Raw genomic sequence first — 12352 nt, 5'->3', positions numbered from 1 at the left:
TAATGCAGCTGTCAGAGCAGGCACTGGGACTGGCAGAGGAGAACTCATGAGCTCCACTCCAGGAGGTCCAGGAGTTTGTTGGTCTTGTGTGAGGAGAGGGTTTTCCTTGTTGGAAAGTTTCTTCTGAACTCTAAATCCACAAATTCTGTAGTCAGCACAGCCTTCAGAACCAGCTATTCAGTCTTTAAACAAAAAATGAGGTGAGTGAGCCAGAAAAGGGCTCGGTGATTGTTGATTACAAGGTAGTTGATACTCCAGTGTATAAACCCAAAACACTGCACAGGCCTGTGTGAGGGCAGGTTGCAGACCAGCTGCTGTAGCAGGTAGTCCTGTGCATATCAGAGAGGAGCTGGTGTTACTCCATGACACGAATTAAACAACTGTTTATCAGCACAGCTGCAGCAGAACTTAACATGCGAGTGCCATCTGTCCTTATCAGCTATGTGTGCACAGCTCCACGTACTCTTTTAATTGGAAATGGCAATTAGTTAGTGACTGTGAGGCCCTTAAAGAAGGTAGGCCCTTGCACAGGTAGGAGTTGTTTTGCCTCTGAGAGAGTTTAGTGCTGCTCTTTCCCTGCTGAGACACAGGAGTGAAACTGGCCCCAGTGGCAAGGACCTGGCCCAGACTGGGCTGGCTACTGCAGGTGTCCCCCCTGCCAGTGTTACCATGGTGGTCCCTGGTGTTACAGCAGGTGTTACCCACCAAAAGAGTCTTTTGTGGGGCCAGTGCCTGCTTTCAGGGCAACCCTCAGCCCAGGTAACAAAGTGTCTGCAGTGGCATTGGGGAACACCTGTCCTGCCTCCTGGTGTGGGAGTTTTTTAAAATGGAAGTTCTTTCCTTCATGGGTGTCCTCGGTGACCAAAGTCTGCACATACCCTGCAGGTCAAGGACTGCCTGGATCACACGGTGCTCCCGATGGATGGGGCGACCTTGGCTGAGGCCATGCACCAGAGGGGCATCAACATGCGTTACCTGGGCAAAGTGATCAACTTCATCACCAAGACCCCCGGCCATGCACAGCTGGATCACATCTTTGTAAGCATCAGGCTTAACATCAGACAGTTCAAACCACTCTGGCATCATTTGTCCCAAGGAGATTCCCACTTGGCCAGTTGTTCTCTCTGTGTAAAAATAAACAGCTTCAAAAACGGGAGGAGGGAGGAGGACCTGTAAGTGGTGGCTGGAGAGGTTTTTTTTCCAAATCCTTAATGGGTTTCATAATGTTAGGAACTGTATCTTTTGGGGTAGAGAATTGCTTCGGGGATTCCCAAATCTAATAGTGAGTAACACAGTTGGATTTTCAGCCATGCATTTTCTAAGCGTCTAAGACACATCTGGGCTTTGGATCAAACTCTGAAGTGTTGTGAGTGTGGCTGCCCAGGAGCAGGCAGGGGCTGGGCTGTGGCAGCCCCTGAAGCACTGCTGGAGCTGTGCTGAGCTGCACCCATGGCTTGTGGGCACAGAGGTGCCAGGGGCTCCTCACTGGCTCCTGGGGGGCTGTCAGATGCTCTTGCAGTTCTGTGCTGCAGGGAGAATAGTGTATCTTCTGCAGATCTTGCTAAAAGACCACTTCAAAAGCCCAGTGTATTTTTCCATATTCTTGCCAATGCACTCAGTCTGTTCTTTGTTCCTTTGGGTAGAAAATTGGAATCAGTGAATTGATCACTCGATCAGCCAAACACATCTTCAAGACGTACCTCCAGGTATGACCTGCAATCTGACCTCTTGCCTCGTATGTCCTCCCTAATGACTTTTTTCCACAAACAGAGCTGTTTGGGGTTCTCCTCTCATTAGGCAGTTCCTGGGGGTTGCATGGCAACGAGAAGTACAAGCTCATTAGCACTGAAATAGGTACAGGCCTGTATGTAAGGGAAAACAAGTTCCCACTTGAAGAAAGCTTTCTCAGAGAGCAATCATTCATGCTTTTCCTCCCCAGATCCTCACTCATTATGTTGGAGGCTTTTAAAAGTGAAATCACAGCTTATTTTCCTTGTAATACTTTTTCCTCTTAAACAGTGTTGCTTTTGCCCTTCTAAGAAGCCTTTTTAATTGGCTCAACACTACACATCCTTGTATGTGTTCACACACAGCCTTAGCAATACACTGGCTTGGTTCCAGTGCCAAAATCTTCTTTGCACTGTCTGCTTTCTCTGTCCCAGGTAGCAGCCCAAAATGTGTAGGCCTACATTACATTTCTGTGTGTAGGCATAGACTTAATCCTGCATCAACGTAACTGTGCTAGTGCCACTTGCACCCTGCCTTCCTGTCCCTCCCGTGGAAGATGCCCCTGTTTGTGTAGGCCTGGGTGTGTGTGAGGCTCGGGCTTGGAGCAGTGCTGTGGGATGGCAGGTGTCTCTCCTGACTGACTCTGTGTCTCACTGTAGGGTGTGGAGCTGTCAGGTTTATCCGCTGCCATCAGCCACTTCCTCAATTGTTTCCTGAGCTCCTTCCCAAATCCCATTGCCCATCTTCCAGCTGATGAGCTGGTCTCCAAGAAGAAGAATAAGAAAAGGAAAAACAGGAACCTTGGCAATGCTGATAACACTGCATGGGCAAGCATGACCCCTCAGGAGCTATGGAAGAATATTTGTTCAGAAGCAAAGAACTATTTTGATTTCAGTCTTGAATGGTAAGTGGAGCAGGTGACCCTTGCTTGTCCCTGGATTCACCAAACTTCTGTAGCTCTTGGTCATTAACAGGACCTCCCTTTCTTATTTGTTTTCTGTTTGAATAAAATTTGTACTGTTGAGGGACTTACACAGATCTTTAATGGAAAGAAATTGGGCAAAGAGTAGGAAGGGGGAAGTGAAATTTTGAATCAGATGAAACCTATGATGCAAAGGCAGCCATGAAAAGCAGAGGAGGAAGGGAAACCTTTCCTAAGGGAACAGAAGGGATCAGAAGGTGAGAAGCAGAAGTAGTATAGTCAGAAGATTGTTGTCTGTATCAACAGTGATTCAGGCTGAAGGGAGCTTCTGTTCCAGAAAAAGGACAACTGCTCCTGTACGTGAGCAGAGATGGGGAATAAGGAAAGAGCACATTGTGAATGCCAAACTGGAAGCACCAATGAAGTGGCCCAAGAGAAAAGCCATGGCTAGTTGGATAAACCAACTTTTGGCAGGTGGACAGTGATCATCCCCTCGTGTCAGGGACTGCTCGCTCCTCACCAGGAGCTGAAGGTACTCAGCCCAAACGCTGCAGTGGGCTTTGAGAACACACGTAGGATTTCTGCAAAAGCACTGCTGTGCTCTGTAGGCTTTCACAGACCATGGGCAAAGTCTGCAGTGTTAGTCCTTGGTTTGGGTTAGCACCTGGCTGTACAGGGACCCGTGCCTCAGGTACCCACAATAGAGCAATGGCCTTGAGCAGAAACTCCCCTGAGAGCTGAAGCTTCTGTGTACTTTCTGCAGTGAGAATGCTGACCAAGCAGCTGAAGTGTATAATCTACAGAAAATCACCCTGCTCCGTGAAATCTCCCTCAAAACTGGAGTCCAGGTAAGATCCACATCCTCCCTCCCTTGCCATCATGTTCTTACTGAGGAACATGAAGAGTAGGTGCAGTGTGTTTTGCAGGCACAGCACAAGCCCCGAAAGGTCTTTGTGGTGTTCATGTTGGAATACAGGTCCCAGCTCTGAGAAGGAGATTTCTAAGCCAGTTCTCACTTAGGGTAAACTTGCTGGCATGTCCCTTGGAAGAACAGCTAGCCTCAGTACAATTGCACTGCCTTCTTGCTCCTCTGTGGGCTGTAGGACAACAACTGGATGAGCTCTCCTGTCATGGGTTCAGTGTTGCCACCACGGTGCCATTTTGCCATGTACAGGTGGTGGTGCACACCTACATCTGACCACCTTGGAGAGTTCTGTCCTAGGTCGTGGTACAGGAGATGTTTTGACTGTGAATCCACATTCAGAATTTTGCCCCTTTTCTTGCCAAGTGCCTATGGAAATGGTAACTGTGCCCTCCACTCTCTTTGGTCCCTCCAGATCCTGCTGAAGGAGTACAACTTCGACAACAGGCACAAGCCCACTTTCACAGAAGAGGATATTCTTAACATCTTCCCTGTAGTGAAGCATGTAAACCCCAAAGCCTCCGATGCTTTCCACTTCTTCCAGAGCGGGCAAGCAAAAGTTCAGCAAGGTACAGACCCCACGTGCCTCTGCCTCTCAGAATGACCACTGATAATGGGAAGAGCAGGGTATGTGGGGCATGGCCACCAGGACACCCCTGCCAGCCGCGGTTTGGTGGAGAATCCTGGTGTCCAAGGCCATCTGGAACACTCCTGCTATAACCAGCAATGAGCAAGGATGGGTCAGGGCAGTGACCTGTGTCTGTGTATCCCACTGTTGGTCTCACTTCCTGTCTCCAGCAGTGTTAGAGGTTATTTTATATATATCTATATGGATATACCTTCTTTTCAGGTTTCTTGAAGGAGGGCTGTGAGCTCATCAATGAAGCCTTAAACCTGTTCAACAATGTGTATGGTGCTATGCATGTAGAAATCTGTGCCTGCCTGAGGCTGCTAGCTCGGCTCAACTATATCATGGGAGATTACTCAGAGGTAAGCAGGGGCTCTGAGGGGATCTCCTCAGTGCTCTCATTCCTTCCCCATGCTTGCTCAAGCTCCCAGCGTGGTGTGACTTGCCCTGGGTTCTGTTCTGTTCTGTTCAGGCCTTAAGCAATCAGCAGAAAGCGGTGCTAATGAGCGAGAGGGTCCTGGGCATCGAACACCCCAACACCATCCAAGAATATGTGAGTATGGGGAGCTGGGGGAGCAGCAGCACCTCAGGGGTCTGGCTGCAGCCTGAGAGCCTTAGTTCATGGCCGCAGCTGGAAAACAATTGCATTTTCCTCTCTTCTGCAGCTTTCTTTCCAGAATTCTCTACTTCATCATGTTTTAAGATGCTGTAAAGTGAAAAGCTGAGTGTGTCCTGCATGCTCACTATTTGTCCTGCTTAACCTAGGTTTCCAGTGTTTGTCTGCTGCATCTTTATTTAGATATATTCTCCCTGCTTTGGCCCTGGGCTTCTGTCAAAAACAAAAAGAGGAAAGAATCCCCCCCCAAACATAGACGAGATATGACATGCATATGCAAGTCAGGTTGGAAATATTCTGTGAGGCGTATTAAGAGAAACTGAAATGAAACAGCTTCCTCAGTGCTGTGTCCTCAGGGACACCTCAGTGGGACTGTGCATCACCCAGCAGACTGGACATTTCAAAGTGACTGAAGTCCTTCAACCAGTGAGGAAGACTTCTTATTCATGTGCAGCTAAGGAAAGGAGTGGAAAGGTGAGATTAGTTTCCTTACATTAATGCTGGGTCCCTTCTCTTGTCCTAGATGCACCTGGCTCTGTACTGCTTTGCAAACAGCCAACTCTCGACAGCACTGAACCTGCTGTACCGTGCACGCTACCTCATGCTGTTGGTATTTGGGGAGGATCACCCAGAAATGGCACTCTTAGATGTAAGTCATTTGTTTAAGAGTCTTCAAGTTCCTAATCTCTGAGAAACCTCTTGGCCTTTAAGATGCCCACATGTGGCTGTTAAAAACAAATGTTTAGGCAGTGCTTTTCCTCCCTGGGTTGTTACTGGTTGTTCCCATCAGACAAAGGGAAAAAGGAGTTTGTCCCTTTAGCTGGGAGGGTCAGCCTCTGTGCTGAGCTCTGCATTGGGATACTGTAGACGGTTTTGAGCACCTGTAATCCTTAGGAAAAATCCTTTGTTTATTATGTTCTTGTTGCACTGGCATAAACTGGAGAGTTTGTTGCCTCCCTTGTGCCTGGATTGTTTGGGCCAAGCTCCCATGGGGGACGATGGTCCCTGTCACGTGTTACTGCTGCAGGGACTGGCCAGGGGTTGCAGCCTTCCTGGCAGTGACCCACCTGTGGGGCCCTGCTGTTCACAGAGCAGGAGCTGTAGTGTCAATGTGTCCTTCCCAATGCCTGCTTGGCTTCTCTGTACAGAACAACATTGGCCTGGTGCTCCATGGGGTCATGGAGTATGACCTGTCCCTGCGGTTCCTGGAGAACGCCTTGGCCATCAGCTCCAAGTATCACGGCTCCAAGTCTTTGAAGGTTGCACTGAGGTGAGGCAGGGTGGGGTGCTGGGCTGGGTCACTGCTGTCAGAGCGAGCACAGTCACCGAGCACTCACATGGGAGGGTCTGGGCTTGAGAACTGATACTCAGTCTTGTCCCAGAGCCGAGGTCATGCTGCAGTATCCAAGTTCGTTATTTCAAAAGATAAGGATCCATTGTTCTTAAGGTTAATTGGGGGATCTGCTGTGATGCTGCTTGCTCAAAAAATCTGTCAAGATAAACCTGGTCCCTGTGGACTCTCAATAGAAAAATGTATGTGGGAAGTAAAGGTCGGAGAGCCTGTAAGGGAATTACACTGGGAGACAGGGACAGTATGTTGAATGCTCATGTTTAATTGTTCCAGCCCTCAGGGAGAGATCTTTGAGAATCATTTAATATGCTTTTGTCTTTTCCCATAAAGTTTTGTATTTGAATAAAAACCCTGAGTGGCTTCTGTGTTTTCCCAAGGGAGCTGGGACTGGTGACACCTGTAGGATCTGCTCCCAGTGCCCACTGCTGCAGTGCTGGGTGCCTTCTGTCCTTCAGTGCAGAACTGGTTCTGTCAGCCAGGCATGGCCCACTCCCAGTTCTTGCTGCCACACTGCAGCCATCTGTTCTCCATCAGGCTGCAAATCAACCTGATTAAACACCTGCAAGAGCCTCCCTTGTTTTCCAGTGGCTGACGAATGTGCAGGCTCCAGAGAGTCTTCAGCTGTCCCTCAGTGGCACTGGGATGCTTGGAGAGGCCCATCTCCTCCCACAGAGAAACACTGCCAAACCCAGCAATTTATTTTTCATTCCAGAAGCACCAAGGCCAACAGTCCAAGCCAAGTCAGCTCTCCCAGCTGGTGAGAGCCCAAGGGACTCAGGCCTGGCTCTGCCTGAGGGCTGAGGGCTGCAGCCTTCCTCTCCAGTTAATAAATCCAGCCCCAAGGCATTCCCATGGATGTGCCTCTCCCTTCGGTTCACTGTTGTGGCCTTCAGCTTTCCTGGATGCAGGACAAAAGATGCCCAGCTCAGTCTTTACCTCTGCAGGTCACTTCTCAGCATTCCAGCTAAAATCCAGCCTAATTAGTGTAGTATTTGAACCCTCAGCTGGGCCGAGGAGAAGGAACTCCCAGGGAGCTGCATTCAGTCTCCTTTGACACTCGTGTTAAGACTTTCAGCCCCGACACTGATGGCACAGTCACGCTCGCTGCAGCACAGAAATGTTTCTTCTTCAGAGAAGTGACGCAGCCCTTTTCCTTCCCTCAGCCACCACTTGGTTGCCCGAGTGTACGAGAGCAAAGCAGAGTTCCGGTCGGCTCTGCAGCATGAGAAGGAAGGCTACACCATCTACAAGAATCAGGTGATGAGTGGCCCCACTGTGCACTTGTGAGCCGTTACTGCAGGGCCAGAATTGAGCAGTTCCACTGCAAACCAGTGCCCAGCCTGGGCCCTGGGGAGGCCTTTCCTACAAACAGCTCTGAGCAGATGCCAGGGAGTCCTTGTAGGGCCAGGGCAAAACTGCTGCCCTGTGCAGTAACTGCCCATTGCTATGCCAGGAGTCTTTGCTCAGCTTCCTGCAAATGTGTCCATGGCTGGACAAGCACTTGTGTTGTGGCATAGCCCCACGTTCTGGTGGGGCTTGGAAAAAACTGGTCTCTTCTTCCCATGTTTTGTGTCACTAGTCTTTAAATACCAGCTCCAAACTGGTTTGGTAGTGAGCTCTCAGCCTGGCTGCTGCTCAGTGAAACTCCTGCCCAGCCCGGGGCTGTCTGAGCACGTCTGCGGCTGCACAGGGTGACTCAGCTGAGCTGGCTGAGGGCACAGCCCAGTGTGGGGAATGCTGGAATACTGGTCCAGGTGGGGGGAATGCTGGGATGCTGCTCCTGGAAGAAGAGCCCAGTGCAGGGAATGCTGCTCACCCAGCAAATATGCTCCCACTTGATGAAAATGTGAAATGTTGATAAGAAGGTTCCCAGAGGAACTGTTTTACTGGTTTTTGAATGCCAAGGCAGGTAGAATCCACTTTGCTGAGTTCCTGTAGGGATGCTGAGCTGGCAGCACCCAGGTGTGTTCCCCTGGGTTGGGTCCTGCTCTCACTTGTGATGCTGAACCTTTTCTTTTTTCCCGTTTCCCATCAGCTTGGTGAACACCATGAAAAGACCAAAGAGAGCTCCGAGTACTTGAAATACCTGACGCAGCAAGCGGTCGCTCTGCAGCGCACAATGAACGAGATCTACAAGAACGGCTCCAATGCCAACATCATGCCACTGAAGGTAACCCGGGGCACTGGGGAGCGTGCTGTGCCCAGCAGCAAGTTGTGTCCAGCTGCTCCTGAGGGACACGGACTGTCAGGAGCGGGTAGAGGTTGTCCCTTCCCAGGCCAAAGCCCTTGCTAGGGCAGTGGCTCAGACACAGAGTGCTGTCACCCGTGTGGATGGAGCCTGGGGAACCAGCGGGGTACAGAGACAGCTCCTGGGGTGAGAGCCTGGCACACCTGCACACAACCCTGCCCTGCTGCTGACTCACTGCCAGGCAGCAGGTTGCTCAACCCAGAAATACTTCAGTTTCCTCATCCTCAAAAATGCTGTCATCTCTTACCAGATGCTTTGTTCTCCTTCGAGGGATGTTGTGGTTGGGGAGGCTGGGCAGGGAGCGCAGAGGGGCTGTCTTACCTTACATGGAGCAGCAATGACTGGCCCTCCTGGGCCAAACCCAGCTGCTCCTGCCTGCCTCCACACCTGGCAGAGTACCCGGCCTGAGCCATGGGCACTCTCCCTGCCAGGCTGTACTCCAGCAGATTGGGAAAGAAGGTTCCAGCTGCAGGGAGGACAGAGTGGGACAGTGCTCTGTGTGTGGGTGTTCTTCTCCTGTGGAGAACTGGCAACAGAGGAGTTCATGGCAATGAAGGGAGAACAAGGACCTTGAATCAAATAAAAGTCCAGGGAAATGTGGCCAGTGAAGAGGCTCAAACCCATAAAAACAGCACTAAAGGGTTTACCCTTGTTAAAATACTTAAGGGAGGGTAGAAAACCCAACACATTTTGGAACTGGCACCGTGATGTATTTAACTGAAGTCCTGCAGGGTTCAGCAGGAGCTCCCTGCAGGAACTGGTGGGAAGCTCTAGATGGTGCTTTACAGCTTAGCATATACAGAGGTAGATAATGTAAATGATGCCATTTTCTCAACTGTTGGTAAAGGGACGTGCTTAGCACTTCAGAGTCCTCTCTAGGTTGCTAAAACTTCTTTTCCCTTGTGATGTAGTTCACAGCTCCCAGTATGGCCAGTGTCCTGGAGCAGCTGAACATTATCAATGGAATTCTCTTCATTCCACTAAGGTACAGTAATTCTTCTGGGTTATGCCTTTAGAAACCAAGTCTGTATTGTCTTAGTTCACAAGAGAGCAGAAACCAGCTCCCCAGGATTTGTTTGTTTTAGCCAAGATCCCAATTCAGGCCTTGATTAGCATCATCAAGACCTGCAAGCAGCAGGACTATTAGATTTATTTTTTTTTTTTAATTATTATGAACTGTCCTTTATACTTCTAGTTGAAAATATGATGGGGATGGTGGTGGAAATAGATGGCCTGAGCCAAGACTGTTGTTCTAAGGCTGCAAATAATCATTGGTGGTAAAAATGCAGCATCAGCAACTGGAGGCTGCCTGGCCATCAGAGAGATGAACCCCTTGCTCTGCCCCAGTCCCACTGAGGGAGCAGATCCTGGTGCCTCTTTGCTCAAACCCAGCCAGCTGGGTCCTGGCTGTGCTCAGGCATGGCTGAGCTGTGGGGGAGGGAGGTGCAAGCAGTGTTCCCCCATTGAACATGACCTTGTCCTGGTGCTTCACCATTCCCACAGCCAGTCTAATGTCTGCTCCCCTTCCTGCTTTCCCCTTCAGCCAAAAAGACTTGGAGAACCTTAAAGCTGAGGTGCAGCGACGCCAGCAGCTCCAGGAAAGCATGAAAAGTGGGGAACAGCTGGAAGCAGAGGACAAAGCTGTGGAGGAGAAAGAGGCTGAGCCGAGCATGCCTTCCGCTGCCATCCCCTTAACACAGAGCTCTGCTTAACGTGTACCTCGCTTTAAAAAAAAAAAAAAAAGTTTAAACCACCCTTTTCTGAATCTGGCCCAGGGCCTTAGCTGCCCTCGGAGCAGCTCCTCCTTTTTGACAATGTTATTGCACTGGTACAATTAATACACAATGCAAAGAACTAATCTGAGCAATGTAATCTGTCTGCCCAAGCTTGTGTCTGCCACGCGAGGGAAGTGGCCGGAGGCAGCACAGACCCGTCCTGGCCGTGTGTGTGTCCGTGTCGTGTGTGTGCGCAGCAGTTATTTCTACTTTGTACATATGAATTCCAAATGAACTGTCTGGAGGAATGTAACATTTCTCAGGTCATTTTTATGTTGACTAAGGACACTGCTTTGCTAAACCAGTAAAGAACCAGCCCCATCACTGCTCCACGTTCTTGTAAAATGTGGATTCCAAGCCAAAAGATTGATTTCCCCCCAGTCACTATTCAAGCTTGGGCTGAGAACAGCCATATTTGTCACTGAGATGACTGTGACATGTGGAAGTGGGGGATGTACAGCATTTTCTACATCAGGATATAGCCATGGGATCCCTTAAAACATTTTTTTTCTATGTTTGGTTGGCAGTTTGGCAATTCAGTGGGGTTTTGTAACATTCACATTCTAATTTTCAAGGTAAAGAGATAGATATATATATATATAGATATATATATATATAGATATATTATATTCACTGTTCCACCTCTGCCTCTGCTTGCAGTTGAGTAACTTGGGATACTGTATCCAAAGAGTGAGGGCTTGATCTTTAAAAAAGCGCACAAACTTCCATTGCAGTGGAAACCCCAGTGCCTCAGTAAGGTGGGAATGCAGCAAATGAGGGCTGAGCTAAGGGGAGTGAGGAGGGAATCACAGCCCTATTTAAGGGCAGGGGAGAGGGGAGGAAAACTCAGAAATAGAGGCCTGGTGTCATTTGCAACAGGAGCTGTTGACACAGAGCTGAGGGCCCTGAACCTGATGGAATCACAACCAGAAAGTACCAGGTTTTGGGGAAGGGGTTTAAATAAAAACTGAAGTTCCTCCAGTACTGAAACCTCTGGCAAATACCTTTGTCTCTGGCATTCTTGCACACTGGTTTTGGGACTGGAGCTGGGAGCTGCCATTGCTGGCAATGGACGGTACTGAATGGCGAGTGCCACTAAAGAAATCCTCCTGTCCCCTCCCCTCCCACACACAGCCCGGGGGGTTGTCACTGTCCTCCAGCAGGTAAGATGTGGCTGCTGCAGGCCCTGGGATGCCGACAGAGTTGAATGTCCTGTTTCCCAAGCAGATCAAGCTGTAGAAGGGTGGGCTGGCTGCAGCCCCGCGCTGCCGGCGCCCAGCCTCTCCCTCCCTCGCGTTGTCTGTCCTGGATCGTGCCCCGTGCTAATCCGCGCTGCTTCTTTTACTGACCCTTGGAGCCAAGTGCTGTCCCTGTTCTCTGTACCCTCGGTTTCCTGTCTGACCCTACAGGTATTTGTAACTCGGGGCTGGGCAGGGGGGAAGGAGGGAGCAGCCTCTGAGGTGTTGGAGGCAACAAAGCAGAGTCTTCACTGCAAATGAACTTGCTCCTATTAGAAAAATTCTGAATTTCCTGGAAAGCAATCAATAAATGACTACAGTGCATCTTTCCTACAAGATTTTTCTTTTACTAGTGTCTTACAGTCAATTAAAAGCTTTTTAAACTCTTGCAGGTATTTTTTTGGTTTCTTTACTGTTTGGTGCAAAGTGTTGGTACCAGCACTGGAGCCACCACTCCTGTTCCTTTGAGCAGGAGGAGAGAACAGGACCAGCTGACCCAGAGGCTTTAAAAGCTGTAAATCAGTACCAGAGTCACAAACCCAGCCCAGAGGGGAGAGGACCCACAACCTCTGCTGTCAGAATCCATTTGTGCTCAGGGAGAGGAGTCACTTTGCCTTCTCATCCCAGGGGAGATGTGGGAGCAGGGACACAGCTTTGGGGATGTTGTACCCATGTGAAGTGAAGCTGAAGGAGACAAGTCCTGGCTACTGAGGCTCCACAGCTAAGCAGCTCCAAAGGCAATGCAGGCTGGTAAATAACTGCATTTACCAACATCTGTCTGTACCTCACTACCTCTTTTGGATTCTCGGGGTTCTCATTACTCTGTTCACAAGTTCTTAAAACATGAGTGCAAAAACTAATTGAAATGGGCCCTGGGACCCAGCTGGGCTGCAGGCAGGCAGGTACTCAACCCATTCACTGAAA

The 12352-nt window shown here is 49.6% G+C and overlaps 1 protein-coding gene across 2 annotated transcripts in view; it reads left to right on the top strand.

Moving 5' to 3' along the window:
* CLUH (clustered mitochondria homolog) overlaps positions 1-11816 on the top strand; it is a 32996-nt gene extending 21180 nt beyond the window's left edge. For both annotated transcript variants that reach the window (XM_053961168.1, XM_053961169.1), the window contains exons 14-26: positions 886-1038; positions 1644-1706; positions 2388-2632; positions 3414-3498; positions 3988-4141; positions 4423-4562; positions 4673-4753; positions 5340-5465; positions 5965-6086; positions 7331-7424; positions 8203-8337; positions 9327-9400; positions 9959-11816. In XM_053961168.1, the coding sequence (XP_053817143.1) occupies positions 886-1038; positions 1644-1706; positions 2388-2632; positions 3414-3498; positions 3988-4141; positions 4423-4562; positions 4673-4753; positions 5340-5465; positions 5965-6086; positions 7331-7424; positions 8203-8337; positions 9327-9400; positions 9959-10127 (1641 nt within the window). In that variant the 3' untranslated portion in view covers positions 10128-11816. The remainder of the gene's footprint in view (positions 1-885; positions 1039-1643; positions 1707-2387; positions 2633-3413; positions 3499-3987; positions 4142-4422; positions 4563-4672; positions 4754-5339; positions 5466-5964; positions 6087-7330; positions 7425-8202; positions 8338-9326; positions 9401-9958) is intronic.
* The last annotated feature ends 536 nt before the right edge of the window (positions 11817-12352 follow it).

The sequence above is a fragment of the Vidua chalybeata genome, chromosome 20, assembly GCF_026979565.1.
Source record: "Vidua chalybeata isolate OUT-0048 chromosome 20, bVidCha1 merged haplotype, whole genome shotgun sequence".
NCBI classification, from domain to species: Eukaryota; Metazoa; Chordata; class Aves; order Passeriformes; family Viduidae; genus Vidua; species Vidua chalybeata.
Note: the sequence above shows the minus strand (reverse complement) of the source record. Positions and strands in the feature narration are given on the sequence as shown.